This window comes from Maylandia zebra, linkage group LG1 (assembly GCF_041146795.1).
Source record: "Maylandia zebra isolate NMK-2024a linkage group LG1, Mzebra_GT3a, whole genome shotgun sequence".
Classification (NCBI taxonomy): Eukaryota; Metazoa; Chordata; class Actinopteri; order Cichliformes; family Cichlidae; genus Maylandia; species Maylandia zebra.
Window position 1 is genome coordinate 11,136,077 of NC_135167.1, and position 17,164 is coordinate 11,153,240.

A 17,164-nucleotide genomic window follows, 5' to 3' on the forward strand; every position below is an offset into this window, starting at 1 on the left:
CCATCAAATGCCATGATAATATAGCATGCAGTAATGTTACTAAATGATATAACAATATTATATAACTGTTATAAGTTATGTGTGTGATATTTATATTTGTGCTTTGTCTTTATTGTCTTTCCTCAGGAGAACAATCTCAAATAGATGAAGACCTGGTTAGCATGATGATTGAGGACTCCCAGCCATTTAGCATTGTGGAGGACAAAGGATTCAAAAGATTTGTTAAATCATTAAATCCTAGCTATGTTCTCCCCACTAAAAAGGTCATAAAAGCAGTGAAAATTTAGTTTTTACAGAATAAAATGTGAACAGGCAGGACTGAGGCTCAAAGCCTCAGTGTGTAGCTGTCCATACCTCAACGTTACAAAAGCACAACTACTGTCCACACCCCAACCACACCTCACCTCACAGTAAATGATCATTTCCATTTTAAGCATTTCCAAATAATCATTTTCCATACTGCCAGTATAAATATACACAGTATACTGCATCACTACGTGTTTTACACCCTCCTTTTGTTGTTGACATTTACAGGCTGTGTGCAAAAGGCCACACTCTTCAAATTCATGCCAACTAATATTTTTATAATAATAATAATATAATGTACACTTTTATTGATCCCCATGGGGAAATTCTTCTCTGCATTTAACCCATTCACTCAGTGAAGCAGTGGGCAGCCACCAGTGCAGCGCCCGGGGAGCAGCGTGTGGGGATGGTACCTTGCTCAAGGGTACCTCAGGGTAGCCGTTCAGGGGATTCGAACCCCTGACCTTCCGATCATGGGGCAACCGCTTTACCTACTGAGCTATCCCTGCCCCAGTAGGTGTCCTACTAGAGCAAATGAAGCTTCAAGAAGCTTTGCGCTGGGATGAACCAATTGGATGAAAAGCTTCAGTGCTTCAGTGCTTCATGAAGCTTCATCTGCACATTTTTTAATTAAACATTGATTTATATACATAGACACACACAGATATTTTGCTTAGGCTAAATGTGGCCAATTGCTTTACTTTAAATAAAGCAGCAAGTCAATATTATCAAAACATGGTATTACACTCTAATGACCATTTTAGTTCAGATTGACATGCTTGCTACTGAAAATTCAAATAAATAATTAGCTTTTGGAAGATATATTTAAAAAATGTTTTCGTTAAATTGTTTGGTTGCTCATATTCAAGGCTAGCCAGAACTCATCATATAATATTAACAAATGGATTCACCTCATAAATGATAACTTACTGCTTTATCAGACATCAATTACTAGCTGTTTAAAATAAATAAATAGATAAGCCTCATTTTATCTGTGCTGATATCATCCCCTGGCCAGGGGCATGTCTAAAGGGTGGCACAGGGTGGCACTGCTCCCCTATGAAACATAACAAGAACAACATGTGACCCCCTGTAAGACAACATTAATCATTATTGCACACCCACACTTGTACAACACTGTGTTTTTTGAGCAATTATGCTCAAAGCACTAGAAATAACTAAATTCTAAGTTCTGTGCATGGAATTTTACTCTGTATAAAATATGTAAAATTAGGAAATTAATTAGCTTTACTTGCAAAGAAATGAACATCAGAGTGAACGTTTTGTCCTCAAATAAATGCCTGACTAAATGACATTATTATCATGAACTTACCTTTATTTTCTCACACCGAAAATAAATTAAAGACGCACTGAATGCTGGGATTCTGCAGGAGCGGGGAGGTTGCGGAACGCCATCTTTAAACCCCACAAGAGGCCAGCTACAGTTGTGCACCGGGATGAAAAACACTACCCCTGTAGCGGGATATTAGGTCAGATCGTACAGAGTGTATAGTTGATTTCCGATTAAGTAAATAATAAAGAACACCACGATGGGACTGTAAGGAGACGGTCTCAGAACACCGCGAGAGCCTTAAAATGTTGTTATCATAGGCAGACAACAACAATAGACGGAAAGACAACAACGGACTAGCTCGCTAACTCGTTCGCTAGCAGCTTGCCAAGCACTGCGCTGTTTTCAGGCGTTGACTAAAGCTAGGAGCTAACTAGCTGCTTCATTAGCAAATACCTCCGTTTGTGGTGAAATTTGACCGGAGGGGACTTATAGCTGGCACTGCGTATCCAGCTAAATCCGCTGGGGCAGACCGCCATCTCTTTGCCACTTTTTATAGTCATTTTCTTTTACTACAGTTTACGCTGTTTCTTTAGCTAGCTGAACGCTAAGTCCCGACTTCTCCCCCTCCCCAGCGGCCCAGCCGGAGATGCGTGGAAGATGTCGGTGTCGGGGCTGAAGGCCGAACTGAAGTTTTTGGAGTCCATTTTTGATCCAAACCACGAACGATTCAGGATAATTGACTGGAAACCTGACGAACTGAGTTGCCAGTTTAATGTAACTGGGGAAAAGCTATTAATTATTCACTGTAATATAACGGTAAGTGGACGAGAATTCAGATGCCGGGGTTTTGCCTTGTTGGTAGCTAGCGAGCTAAAGTTAACTTGATAGTCAGGTAATAAGCTACCTTCACAACCGTACAGTCTGACGCTAAGCGGGACAGGTTTTACATAGTTGAAATAATCAGTGTCATTTCGCTATTTGTTGTGTGATATTTGTTGAGGCAGTTCACATTACGCAATGTTTTTAGGCAATCCCAGCATTTAGCTCACGATGCATCCAGAATGCTAATGTCGTCAACTCAAATTTTCGTATATAATTGTAAAATTCAATGCGTTAAAAATCCTGCAACGCGTGTAAATAAGTGTTAAACGCATTGGTATCATTGTGTTGTGTTTTTTGTTGTTTCTAGGAATCTTATCCATCTACACCGCCAATTTGGTTTGTGGACTCTGATGACCCGAGCTTGGCTCAAGTTTTGGAGAGATTGGAAGATGTGAGAAAAGGCAGCACTCTGGTAGATATCCTTATATTCTTAGTGCACTTTGTGACATGGGACACTTTAGGAATAAAGCTGCTCATCACTTTAACAACTTCAAAACCTTAACCAAATAATGATGTAAGCTGGCCTCACTTTAAAGGGCGAAACATATTTCCATATTTTTAAGCAGTTATCAACAATACAGATGGCTCCAACATGCATTTTAGATTAATCCAAGACACTATTAGCATAAGCAAACTCCAACTTCAGTGTCACTCCTTATTTTTCCCCTAGTCATTCAAACTGCACCTGCAGGCGTATAGAGGAGCATATTTTTAGGCTAGACCTACATGTCTAAAACCACTAGATAATGTTACAACAGCTGGATTCAGATTAGTACAATAAACAAAGAACGGATGGAGTGCATTTCTTTTAAAATATGAGATAAAATGTAATATCTTAAATATGAGCTTGTATGTAGTTTTTTGTTCATACTTCTAGGCTAGATATTGTAGTTTCATATTATTTGTTAACCTGGATGCTTCCCAAAAAGATTCAAAATGCTACAGCGAGAAGACTAACATGGGGCTCATATTTATTCCATATTAGTGTCTTTTAATTGCCTACCTGTTAAATTCATAATTTAATTCAAAATTCTTCAAAGTGGAGACTTTCTTGTTGTTCCTAATAGAATGGGAAGTATGGCTTTCAGCTATCGGGTTCCTCTCTTGTGGAAGCAGTTCTCTGTTTAGATTTAGGAAGCAGGCATACATTTTTAGGAGTAGGCTTAAAATTCTCTATTCCTGATGAAGCTTATAGTGCGAACTGGATCAGGTGACCCTTAACCATCCCCTAGGTATGCTGCTATAAGCTCAAGCTGCTGGGGGTGTCCCATGATGCACTTGTTCATCACTTGCCTCTCTTCATTTCTTTTTTTAATTTCATTCGTTTACCTGTAGTATCACACTGTTGTGCGCCATGGATGTTTTTCTGTTTTTCTACTGGCTCCTTTAGTTTCTGCTTTGGTGTTTGTCTCCCTCCCTCCCTCCCTCCCTTTTTTTTTTAATTTTTTTTTTTTTAATTTAACCTTTTTTTTCTTCTTTTTTTTTTAACTAGTGTTGTGTTTACAAAATGCACACCTTTTTACATAGGCTTTCAAATCTGAAAGTCTTTCGTGCATCAGTGTGTGCGTGTACTTAAGGAATTTGATAAGCATGTCAACGAGCAGGTTTGTTGTTTGTTCCAGTCATATTAGATCACCAGGACAACTTTAGAGGTCAAAATATCTGACAAGTAGTCAGATATTCAAGTAGGTTCTTATCCCTGGTATGAGGTGTACATTATGTACTTTTTTTGGGGGAGGGGGGTTAAAGCTCTTTTTTTCTACATGTGTTTGTAGCACAAAAATATGTTGTATTTAAGTGTTAGTGTTTGGACAGGAGGGCTTTTTTTTGGTTGGATTTATTTTTGTTTGCTACTTAATTTGGTCTATATAAGGATTACAACATTGTGAAGCTGTGTGACACATGAGTGAGACAAACCTTTGTCTTTGTTGATAGATAAGATCTCCGTTACCTTTTTTTTTTTTTTTTTTTTTTTTTTTAAGCGCAGATGTTTTTGGTGGTACAGTTTCTCAGCTGCACTAAATTTACAACAGCATAATACACCTGTTTAAAGATTGTCATCCATCCTTTTGCCTAAATACAATGCTAGTCTTCCCACATTTGTTTGCAGCACTGCTAATGTTCTATGTTTAATTCTTAGCTTTAAAAGTTATATGTGGGTCATTTGTCCAAAACTGATTCCTATACTCATAGTGTGTGCAACTTTTTTTTTCCAGAAACATGTGAAAGTCAATGTTTCTGCTATATGACCTTGCTCTGTATTCTTATTTGCAAACTTGTATAGTTGCTCCAATTCTTTATTTTGTTTTTCCTTTCAAGCTTTTACAGCAGTTGAAGAAACTAATTTGTGACCTATGTCGACTGTATAATCTTCCCCAACATCCTGATGTGGAGATGCTGGACCAGCCCTTGCCTGCAGGCCCAGTGGGACAAGACAGAAAGGCAAGTCTACCCACTTGATGTTGTCAAATCCAGCCTAATGGACAATAGCTTCTCAGATTACTTCTAATGAATATGCCTTGCTAAAATACCTTAATGTAGATTGGGATGTTTTATATTGCACTCAAAAACCACTTATAGTTAGTTATGAAATGACCCTCTACATTATAAACACCCTTGGTGATTCATGTGAGGCTCTTCTTCAAGTCAGTGAATTGGCACTTCCCATGTTTAGTAAAATGTGTTCTCCTGTTTTTTAAAATATTATTTTGCAAACTAATTAACTCCTTATGGTCTGTGTTGTTTTTTGTGTGTGTAGCATGGAACAGAGGAGGTCACATCTGAAGAAGAAGATGAGGAGGAAATGGGAGAAGTAAGTCATCCTCTTCAGTCTAAAAAAACCTGACGCATTACTCTGGAGCCTGTACTTTGAAACAAATTCAACATACCCCGAATCTCTGTTCCTTATCTGCCTTTACATTCCTCATAGTTATCAACATGAAAGGGTCTGCTGATTTTTTTCTTTTTCTTTCCCAAAGTAAGAAAAAACTATAAGATTAAAAATATATGAACAGGTTAAACGCATGGGTGCTAAAGGCAACACAACTTCTGCAGCCAAATCAGGGCTGTGCGTGAGTCTGAGTGATATATGCTGTATAAAGTGTAATATATGCTGTATGAATGTTTGAATTTTAAGCTCCTTTGGTCAGTAAGAGTAGAAAAGAGCTAACATATTAGTAAATATAAAAAAAGGAAAGTCAGCAAAAATACAGTTAGTTAGTTAGTTAACAGATTTATCAGTAGTACAGCTCTATCATTAAGTAATGAGAGAAACCAATAGATCAGATTTTTTTAAGGTCTTATTTGTTTAAAAAAATTAGCTGGAACCTCAGTGGTGTTTAATGGTCTGAAAGCAACTTTCTGGGATAAATGTGAAAACAGAATTCAAAAGTCTTCTTGCAAACATTAAGTTGCAAATATATGACCTGTTTTCAGACCGTATGTTTAAGTTTATAGAACAAGATTTTAAAATTGCTTCAAGGAGAAGGGGTGGGGTATGATACAGTTAGTTGCTTCTAATAAGTCATATTTCATACTAATGTTGATCAACAAAAAGACAGAATTTAGATGTTATAAAATACTTTTAATCGTCTTGGTATCTGTGCACGGAGGTCTCTTCCAAGAATGCGGTAATGCTGTTGCTACCCAGGGTCAAATTTAAAGTGAAACCCAGTAAGCCCAAGTCATGCTTTGTGAATTGACTTTTTTTGTCTTTGTTTATATTTTTTCCCCTCGACTCCTTAATTTGTATGGATTTTATGTGGAGTACTTTTGGCCTTTGTTTATGTATTATAATTTGAAAAATGTTTGATGAAAATATCCACAAGTTATGCATGTATGACTATCATCATAAAATCAAACACTAATAACTTTTCTCATCTTATCACACTGCAAATGTCTTAACCGTGGGCTTTTTGTTTTGTTGTATATGTGTATGCTGTTGTTATTTAAAATGTTTGAAATATTAAGTATGATCCAACAGGACATCGAGGATTTGGACCACTATGAAATGAAAGAGGAGGAGCCCGTAGATGGGAAGAAATCTGAGGATGATGGGATTGAGAAGGAGAATTTGGCAATCTTGGAGAAGATCCGAAAGAACCAGCGCCAGGACCATTTGAATGTAAGTTTCAGGAAAAAAGGCCGGTTAATATTTATCACACCTTGCTTCTAATTCATTAATCTATGCAGCATTTCGGTATACCCCGTTTGTCATTAGTGATTGCATTAGTGAATAACAAAAGATGCCCTCAATGTGGGGTACTGATATAAATATTGATGTCTGATATGATAAAGCTTTGTCTCTGACACTGGCAGAGCTTAAGTAAAAATGGCAGCTTTACCCCTAGGACTGCATTCTTTGTCTTTTATAGTTGTTTTATATTTTCCAGGGAGCTGTGTCTGGCTCAGTGCAAGCCTCTGACCGTTTGATGAAGGAACTAAGAGAGATCTACAGGTCTCAGAGTTATAAGACAGGTATAAACAGTACACAATGATTTGTTTAACCTTTGAGCAACAAAATAATCACACATAAATGTATCATGGGTCCTGTCTTTGTTTGTAATGGAGGAATATTTTTGAACGTTAGGCATTGCAATAGAGAGCCGTGGCATTTACATGGTCAGAGGAAAGTATTTGGGAAGATGTTTAGTGTGCTCAATTCCTTACTCTCACCATTGTGAGGTACCTTACTCTTTCTGTCTTGTCCTAATGAGGTCAGGACATGAACACTCATGTGGGTGTGGTGATTGTACTGTAGGCATCTACACCCTTTACTGTTTACTGACAATCTTTCTATAGCAACACACCATAGAATAAGAATATTGGCTGACAGCATGTGACGGTGGGTCATATTAAACAAAATGCATTTTATACTTTGCCTCTGTGTCTTACGCACCACTCTCAAGAGAGCTGATCAAAAGGACAGGGGTTTATTAGGGAGTCTGCTACTAGGCCTTGCAATTGCAGATATCTGAAGGTTCAATTTTAAACAATTTCTTTTGCAGGCATCTATTCAGTTGAACTTGTTAATGACAGCCTATACGAATGGCACGTCAAACTGAGGACGTAAGTAACTTTAGGATATTGAGTCATGAATTAAAATAATAAAAATAAATTATATACATGTGCAAAAAGGCAAACTGTGATTTTTATGACCTACAGGGTGGATCCAGATAGCCCTTTACACAGTGACTTACAAGTGCTAAAGGAAAAGGAGGGAATGGACTACATTTTACTAAACTTCTCATATAAAGTAAGTAAACCTGATGTTTTGCTAACAAATAATGAATTGGATTTATACAGCGCTTTTCAAGGCACCCAAAGCGCTTTACAATACCACTATTCATTCACTCTCACATTCATACACTGGTGGAGGCAGCTACAGTTGTAGCCACAGCTGCCCTGGGGCAGACTGACAGAAGCGAGGCTGCCATATCGCGCCATCGGCTCCTCTGGCCAACACCAGTAGGCAGTAGGGTAAAGTGTCTTGCCCAGGGACACAACAACCAGGACAGAGAGCCCAGGGATCGAACCGGCGACCTTCCGGTTACAGATGCGATTCCCAACCCCCTGAGCCACGGTCGCCCCTGATCAAAGTAAAATGCAATGTAGGAATCTTTTGAAGTAAATGAACCTTTTTTCTGGTTACTTCTGCAGGATAATTTCCCTTTTGATCCACCGTTTGTCCGGGTAGTTTCTCCTGTGCTTTCTGGAGGGTAAGTTAATTTTCTTGGTACACTTCTATAATTTCTTCCCTTTTAAGTTGCCATTATCAAGCAGAGACTGCATTAGTGTAAGATTTAAAAAGTGATTCTGCCTTATTGTTTCCTTTCCCGTGCTTTAGTTATGTTCTTGGCGGAGGTGCCCTGTGCATGGAACTTCTTACTAAACAGGTATTTTTAGAATGGTTTCATAAAACGCAGACGACAAATTTAGGTATTGCCTTGGTTTGTTTTTCAATGTTTTTTTTTTTTTCCTTCTACTCTTTGAATATATATATTTTTTTTAAACCTGCTGTTATTGACATTTGGTTTTTGATTGCAGGGTTGGAGCAGTGCCTATTCCATTGAGTCTGTTATCATGCAGATCAATGCCACTTTAGTTAAAGGAAAAGCCAGAGTGCAGTTTGGAGCCAATAAAGTAAGTGAGGAAGCTTCATTTCAGCTCTGATATAATGGTGGATTCACATAGTGAATTATGTGAACCAAAGTGACAGGGGCTTTCACACAGTTACATGGTTCTAAGTGATGGCCAGTCATACTGTGCAACAGCCTCTTGTTTTGGTAGTGAATGTTGGATTTGTTTATTAATTCCTATCAAGTTGGACTGAGTAGGGATGCACAGTACAGGCTGTCTCAGATAGGAAGCAAAACAGCTTTTCATCTTTCTTGGCATGACATTGCAATAGTTTTCAGTTATTGCAATTTATTCTTTCCTAATGACAACAGATCTGATAATGAGTGTAGTTCATCTGTGTTTTTCCAGTACACCACTTTTAAGGCTATTTGTGTAAAACATGTTGCAGGTTTGCTTGTATAGTCTACATATAGAGTCTTAAAATGAAGCCAGTCTTCATGTTTGATGTTAGATTAGTCTATTATAAGTTGGATAGTTAAAAAAAAGATACCAAAAAGAAAGTAAAATTGAGTCAGACAGGGGACCACACCAGCCCATTTGTGAAAATATATACAATTGATGACTTAAGCCCCTTTTTCCATTAGTACCTACTCGGATCAACTCCCCACGGATTGCCACGACTCAACTCGGATCGTCGGGTTTTCCACTATAATCCAGTACTACCTAACTTGTGTGGTTGTCGTCATAGCAGCTTATCCGAGCGTCCTGTGATCTAATTAATATGTGACACAAACGCTACAAAAAAGGTGGATGTTGAGGCAAGTTGTTTTTTGTAGCCATATCCCTCGTTGCTGGGTTTCGAAAATGGCGGTTTTCATTTTTACGTGAATGAGACGCTCTTATGACTCATCGAATGCGCTACTGACCAGCCAGTCGGTGGCACGCAGTTTGAAGACGCCACATTTTGGTACCTGCTTGTATCACTTGAAACCCGAGCGATCTGAGCAGGTACTAAAAATGTATCTGGTACCAGGTACTGTGACCTAATTGAAAACTGTGGCAAACCATGCTGAGTCGATCAGAGTAGGTATTAATGTAAATAGGACTTCAGTGAGTCTGAGAATAAAGGGACACATCATCTTACTGTTGCTACAGGTTTTGCACTGTATAAAGGTTTTATTGCACATTTTATTCCCTGTAAATTTTCAATTTGTCCAAAAATGGACAAATTAATGGAAGTGGAACAGTTTGGATTTTGTATTTGTAGTTTAAAATATCTCTGTTATCATAATCAGAATACTTTATTAATCCCTAAGGAAATTATGTATTAACCCAGAATTCTTAACACTTTAGTACTGAAGGTAAAGTGTGGTGCACTACAGGTGCAGTCTAGCTTGAATGGTGATGGTGTTTGTGAATGCAGTCTGGTATGAAGGACAAAAAAGTGTCTTCATTATCATCTACCTTGCACACTGTTTTGGTCTTGATGTTAGAGCTTGCTAGATAATAATCTCCTTTTCTTGTAGGAAACAGCTGTCGTTGCTATTTGCTTATTCTCCAATGTTATCCTAAACTCAGTGCTTATGGTAAAGTTGGCTTCATTTTCATCTTTTAATGCAGAATCAGTACAATCTTGCCAGAGCACAGCAGTCCTACAAATCCCTGGTTCAGATCCATGAAAAGAACGGTGAGTGTTTTCTGTCTCCAGTTTCATACAGAATACATTGCAGACCTTGTTTACTGAAACCAAAACCCTCTCAGTCATTAAAGCCGAGGGATATTGGATCATTAACTGTGGTGTATATATACCTAACATGGACTACATTTGAATGTAGTCTGCTTCTGATTCATGTCACTCTGCTACAATAAAACCTGTCTGATTAAATAAAATAAAGAATTTAGGAACTGAACATCTTTAGTGTATATATGATTAATGGCAATGAATGCAATTGAAAAGGACTGCTGGGGGAAAAAAACAAACATACAAAGCCAGATCCTAATGTGCACTATATGTCCTTAGTCTAACAACTGAAAAAAAATTTGCATGGTGGTTTTGGTTCTTGCACTAGTCACCACACATGTTGCTAAATTCAGATGCAAGCCAGTGAGGTAGAAAGTAATGTGGTCAATCATTTTGACATTCGCTATTATTGACTTTGTTTTTCTTTACCCTGTAGTCATCGTCTTCCTTTATCTTCCTTTCCTAGGCTGGTACACACCCCCTAAGGAGGACGGCTAATACAGACTGTTGCCTTTCCTGAACTGGGACCATATGTCTTAGATTTTTCTTTTCCTTTTCCTTGCGACCAATATTGTTTTTATCCTGCAAACTATTTTTGTTATCTACATGACACTTGGAACTCTATACCAAATTTCCCATTAATTGACAACCCAAAAACTAGCACACAAACACAAAGACATCCCACCTCTACATGAAATTTACATCCAATTTCATTAGCTATTGAAAAAAGTGTCCTCTCCTCAGATATTACTTCCCTTTATACTTCTGTTGTCTGATGCAATCAGATTATTTTTTTCCATTCAACATTTGTCCCATACTCCATTAAATCGGTAGACTCAATATTATGTGCTTTCTCACCCTTTGGTTTTGGCATTGAGCATGCCAACGTTACTTGCTGGCTGTGGATTGAAAGGTGCGGCATGGCTTTATCCTCCAGCAGTGGCAGTCTGATGTTCCAGTTGCCAGACAAGGCCTTTCTGGTCACAAACTGGATCTGAGAATGGCTTGTGACATTCCCTAATATGATGCACTGGTAGCTGGGAAGGACATTTAAATGCTAGTGTTTGGAAGGACCCCCACCTTTTCTCTCCTTGGATGGCCTCTGTAATATTGTGCTCATATATTATCTTTCATGCCAAGACCCCTCCTCTGGAATAACATGATTCTGGGGATAGTTTGCTTTCAAACCTCTGTCTTTTAAAGCTTGAAACCTTGAGTTGAGGAAGAAGATGATGAGACTTTTCCAGTCTGAGTGGCACAGCCCATAATGACGAACAGCATCCTCCTGGGCTTGGAGATCACTGTTATCATCCCAAGCAGCCACTGGACCACCTCCTGCAGGAGAGATGTGGTGCCTGAGTGGTAACATAGAAAATCTCATCAGGCAACGCAGAGGCATGTTCGGATTGGATTACACTGTAATGTAGTTGATTTTAACTCCACATGTAAACATGTACATTTGTATTTCTGCAAAAGGATTTAATTGTTTATAATGTAACCTTGTCGGGGTCTTTGGCTGGGCAGAGACTGTATTACAATATACTCTTGACTATTAACTGCAGGGGCACTGCAACTTCTCAAGACCCATTTAGAGTAAGAAAGTTGCTTCATTGACACTCTTGCAGAAGGAAACAAAAGTTCACCATGTTCTTATGTAAGCTTATGACTACTGCAGTTTTTGTTGTTTTTATAAATATATATATATATATCCTTATTTTATTGACAGCAGTGACAGTAATCATTCCCCTTATTTGATGGCACCTCTAACTACAATGACCCTAACAATATTGGCATAGATGCAGCTGTTCCTGGCATGCCAAAGGTTTGGCTATTCATATCTAATCACTTAAACCAGACGAACCTCAGTAAGGCTATGCAGTGAAGACAGTCTTGTGGAGTTTTGTTGAGCTGAAAATTAGTCTTAAGACCTTAACAGTATAGTTACCTGCTTAGTTATTGTAACTGGTCTGCATCCTGACAACTTTTCCAATTTTGCAGTCTAGGAAAAAAGTGACCTTTTACCTGCTGACTTTTCCTTGACCTCATGGCTGTTTTAAAGTTCAGTCAGAGCTACAAATTCACAGCAATAGTCTTGACCATATACCTTTCCATTTACCTTTCCTTACCATTCTAGCTTCACACTTGGCAAGATCAACTCGAGGCTGTTCCATTTCCAGAATATTTGGTCAGGTTTGATAAATATTTGTTCAGATTTGCCACAGGAAAGACCTATCTCTTCCCATTACCACCTCTCTGGTTACTATTCATGACCACTCTCAGCGCTGCTGTACCCCTCAGCATGCTGAGGCTTTGATGTAATGTGAATAATATGCAGAAACTGTGGAGCATTCCAATTAATGCAGTTACACGTTTGTTGTGGGTGTTCTGTTGTGTGGTTACTTGCATTGTTTTCAGTATGTTGTCCTGATGACCAGCGTAGAAAGCTTAGTTATGCTATTTCATACAGGCATTCCTCATATTTGAGTTTATTTAGAATTTCCTCAGTGATACTGACCTCAGTCTCAACAGTGTGAGATGGGTACAAAGCATAGAGCTTGTTCGTGTTCAGCACGTCTGGCAGGATATGGTGAGAATCACCCTCTTGTGGTGTTCTCACCACAACAATCTCAACATGACTATGGATTATTGGCATGGTTGTTAACTGTTATGATGTGCATTGGTATTCACTTCACTCCGGTAATATTTTTGAGCCCACCCCTGCATTATCTGGAGAAGCAAACTCAGGAATACATACTGCACACTCGATTTTCCAAGCTCTTGCTTCAGAATATCGTCATGAAAAAGGAAAAAAAAATTGAATTTGGCAACCTTTTTTTGGGCTGTTTTAAAACTACGCCTCCTTTTTACCTGTAGGTTTTATTGTCAAATTGCAGATAGGATTCTGAGGTTCATATTTACTTGGCAAGTGTTTGGAATGATTTAACAAAATGGAGAAGAGATGTTTTTTGATTATAAAGCACTTGATCAGGAGTTAAGGAAACATCTACCCTGTGTCTTTGATATTGCTGTATTTTGCATGTCCATTTATCAGTGGATCGTTTCCCCTAAGCAACCAAAGACAAGTGGTTGGCTGTTTGTTTTTGTTTTTTGTTTTTTTTTAATAGATGTATCCAGTTTTTCAACACATGCGTACTTGTGCTTTCCTACTACATCAGTGCACAGAATTGTTTCTCCCTGTGTGCTGTTTAATTAACCAGGTCAGCTACAGTATGAGACTCATGGACTTACAAGACATCCTACCTGGTTGGATTACTTTTTCAAAGATGCCAGGGTTCCCAACAAAAGCCGCAGTTCAGATTCGTGTGCCATCAGATCAATTATAATCCTGCATCTTTAACTTGACCTTTTGGGGTAATGGTGTACTCAAGTCTGTTGTGCTCCAAATAAGAGCTTTTATTACACCAACATATGTCTGACTAACAAAACCTTGGCTTGACGAGTAACGTATCGGAGGACTGAACTAGCCTGAAACTGGGTTCTTCACCTTGCTTCATTAACTGCGGTGGCCGGGTTATAAAGTTATGCACTGTCGGCATGCTTTGTTTTTGTTTAATTTCTTTTCTTTTTTTTTTCTTTTTTTCCATTGCAAGGGTGATTTTGACCATGTAAAGTAATTTGTAAACTTGCATCAAGTTTATGAATAAAGAATTTTATGAATTTTTTATTTCTTTATTTATACAAGTTGATTAGAAGTATGGAAGTAAGATGATCTCTACTTATTCATCTTGGGGTTGAATTGGAGATGTAGGCTATTTCAGCTGCCAGGGCAAAAGGTAGAATATACACTGGAAAACCTGGTGTTGGAGTACAATATGTTACTCTAGCCTAAACGGTAATTAACAGATTTTGAAACTAAAGTGTAAAACTTTTTTGGCTGCACACATGCATAATTACTGTACTGTACTTTTGCAGGTGCTGATGTCCATGCAGTTTAATTTTATTAGCGTTTGAGTGCATGTCTTACATTTTCCAGTAGATGGTGGTGTTTGCTTAATTATTCAGGTGTCAGCTTTTGCTTAGCCTTCCTCACCTAGTATCTTGACAAGACCAAAAGAAATGTGGCAGTGACTTCAGTAACTGTCCATCTGCTTCTCTTTAAACATGATTTTAAGGTTTTGGTTTTTTAACTTATATCTAAGAATCTATGCCTTTTTTAGTATAATAAATAATAGGACCTGCTCAGATGGGTATCTGAACTAGCACGGTGCACCAACAATTATGATGAAATGTTCAGATTACATTGCTGTATGTCTGAAGTAATTTAAACTTGACCAGTGTAGTCAGATGACAGTATGGTTGCATCAGTGTCACATACCCATAGATGCATCTAGTGTGAAGGCAACAGTAACAGCTTAAGGGAAGTGGATGCATGGGATCAAATTGGAGACTTTCTCTTCTTCGATAGTCTTGCAGGGAGTAGAGGAAGTTCCAATTTTTGGTTTAGTTTCTTTGGATGGCAATAATTTATTGCAACTTCCCAAAGGGAAACTACTTGAACAGGTGGTGTTCTGGGTAAATGAGATAAACAGATTTGATCCTCTTTAGTGTTTCAACTAATGGTTTAATAGTAGAATTAGTTAAATGGTTAGTTGGCCTTCCAGGTTCTGTTTGTGCTAGAAAACACCACTAGGTGGTAATGGAGCACCCTTATAACTTGAGGCTATTTTTTTTTCTTTCAAAGTCAGTTGTGATATTCAACATTGGCTTGTAACATTGGTCCGCAGTTAGTGCTCCATTATAAAACTCATTCCTGTTCTTACCGTCTCTGTAGCTCATTTCCTCCAAGGTTGAATGAATGAATAATGAGGTCATTTCTTTCAGTGAAAGGTTTGCTATTGATGGAATTCAGTCTCATATGGACATGGACAGTTCATAATCTACCATCAGTTTTTTTTCTCTCCCCCATCTAATGGATGTCACATTTGTGATAAATAGCGGAATTAATCCCAAACAGGTCTCATAACGAGCAGGAGACCCATCACTGATAACAGATGACCTATTGATTGTCATCCTGTTGCAACCTGGATAGTTATGGGTTTTATAAACCACTTAAGCCAAGAACCACAAAATTAGGAACTGGTACCACATCGCTAATTTAAACTTGGATGCCAGCATAATGAGAAGTGGAAACAAGCAGTTTGTCAACAAAAGGCTAATGGCCGGTTGTTACAGCAGTTTTTATTTTTGTTTACTGGTAGGTCTGGATGGCTGCCCTGTGAGCTGGAGAAGAGAAGGGCTCATTATCCGTGTCCAACCTGCTGCTTACCTTGGATCCAGCTCTGCAAGAGATCAGCAAGGGTGGAACACAAAGGAAATACCCTGTGTGATTAAGTGTCCAAACTGAGGGTGTGAAATAGCTGACTTTTCCTCCTCCACTCTGGGCCAGAGCACTGCGTGGTGGGACGCATTCAAAACCAGCTGGAGCTGATTGATAGCCTCCAGCTTGATAGCCACGTCCATCAGAGCCTGACTGTATTACCTTTTACTGGCAACATGCTCAAGTGTAAACCCAGATTCAGATTGTGTGCATCAACTGGGAGCTCTGAGCCTTTTAGTCCTGTACCTGACCAATCCTCCTCCTCTCACCAACTGGGCAGATATGACATTACGGTTAATGCAGATAGCAAAGATTTAATTTATGTTTACTGTAAATACTAGCTGTCCACAGACAGCTAGTATTTAGCTTAGCCTTGAAACATTTTTTAAAATAGCCTTGCTGTTTTGCCGGTGAAGGGAACAGAATCGTTCTCATTATCAAGTGACATGATTGTGTAGCATACATCTTTAATCACTTAAGATAAAGAATTTAGTGCAAAGGTCTAAATTCATTTTGAGTTTTCGCTAATGTTGTGCCAAATATATTTTGATTTTTTTTTCAAGGTGAGCTCTATAAATTCTCTTGTTTGTGTGTTTCTTTCATCTGTTTATCAATTTCTGTTATTTCAGTTATTGCAACATATGTGTAATATGAGAATGTCTAAGCTGACAGACAGGAAAGAAAATTTAGGAAGGCGGGAGAAAATATAATAGGGCCAAGGTCTTCTGTTTGGTGATCGTGATCAACTACAACTGGTAGTTTCTCTTTGCCAGCATGAAAAGGACTTGTTTGAAAGTACTCATTGTATTAACCAATACTGAGAACAATGGGAAAGTCTAAGGAACCCAGTGAAGTTAAGAAGGAGAATTTTAGACAGCAGTTGTAAAGGTCTCTTGGAGCTACTGCAGATTTGGAAATCATCAAACAACTGTACATAAGAATTTTTCACAGGTAGGTTTCAATCGCTTTTTTCCCCTTTAAATGAAATGATCATTTAAAAACTACATTTTTTTTGTTTTTGTCTAATATTAAAATATATTTGATGATGTGAAATGTATAAGTAAATATGCAGGAAAACAAAATAAATGAGGAAGAAGACAAATACTTAAAAGTAACGGTGAGGCTTTCTAACCTAAGAACACTATATGTACTCCCAAGCATGGCGGTGGCAGCATCGTGATCTGTGGATGTCGTGTTGCCAGCAGTACAAAACTACCATTCATGCCCATGATTAGTGTATGTACAATTCCAAGAAAGACAACACACTTAGAACAAGTTTAAAGGTTTAAATTTCCTGTTTAATACTGAACATTTTAATAAACATCATAAAAAGAAAATGGAAATATTAACACCCCCCCCCCCCCAATTAAAAAAAAAGTATATATTTTATACCTCGTTATTCTCTTTAGCTTACAGTAGCTATGTAAACAAAATATGCAGAGTGCCTTCATCATGCAGTTTTCTTACCTCCATAGGCATATTTAAAGGGCAGCACTGTGTCTCATTTAGGATGTGACAGCCTGTA

General features: G+C 38.2%; 1 protein-coding gene across 1 annotated transcript; it reads left to right on the top strand.

The window, feature by feature from the left end:
• Positions 1-1,696: 1,696 nt before the first annotated feature.
• ube2q1 (ubiquitin-conjugating enzyme E2Q family member 1) lies at positions 1,697-13,979 on the top strand. The gene is made up of 13 exons (XM_004539630.3): positions 1,697-2,416; positions 2,790-2,894; positions 4,802-4,924; positions 5,241-5,294; positions 6,465-6,605; positions 6,874-6,958; positions 7,489-7,549; positions 7,646-7,736; positions 8,141-8,199; positions 8,328-8,376; positions 8,528-8,623; positions 10,181-10,247; positions 10,768-13,979. Exons 1-13 carry the CDS (start codon positions 2,258-2,260, stop codon positions 10,797-10,799), a joined length of 1,122 nt encoding a protein of 373 aa, XP_004539687.1. The 5' UTR covers positions 1,697-2,257; the 3' UTR covers positions 10,800-13,979.
• Positions 13,980-17,164: the final 3,185 nt, after the last annotated feature.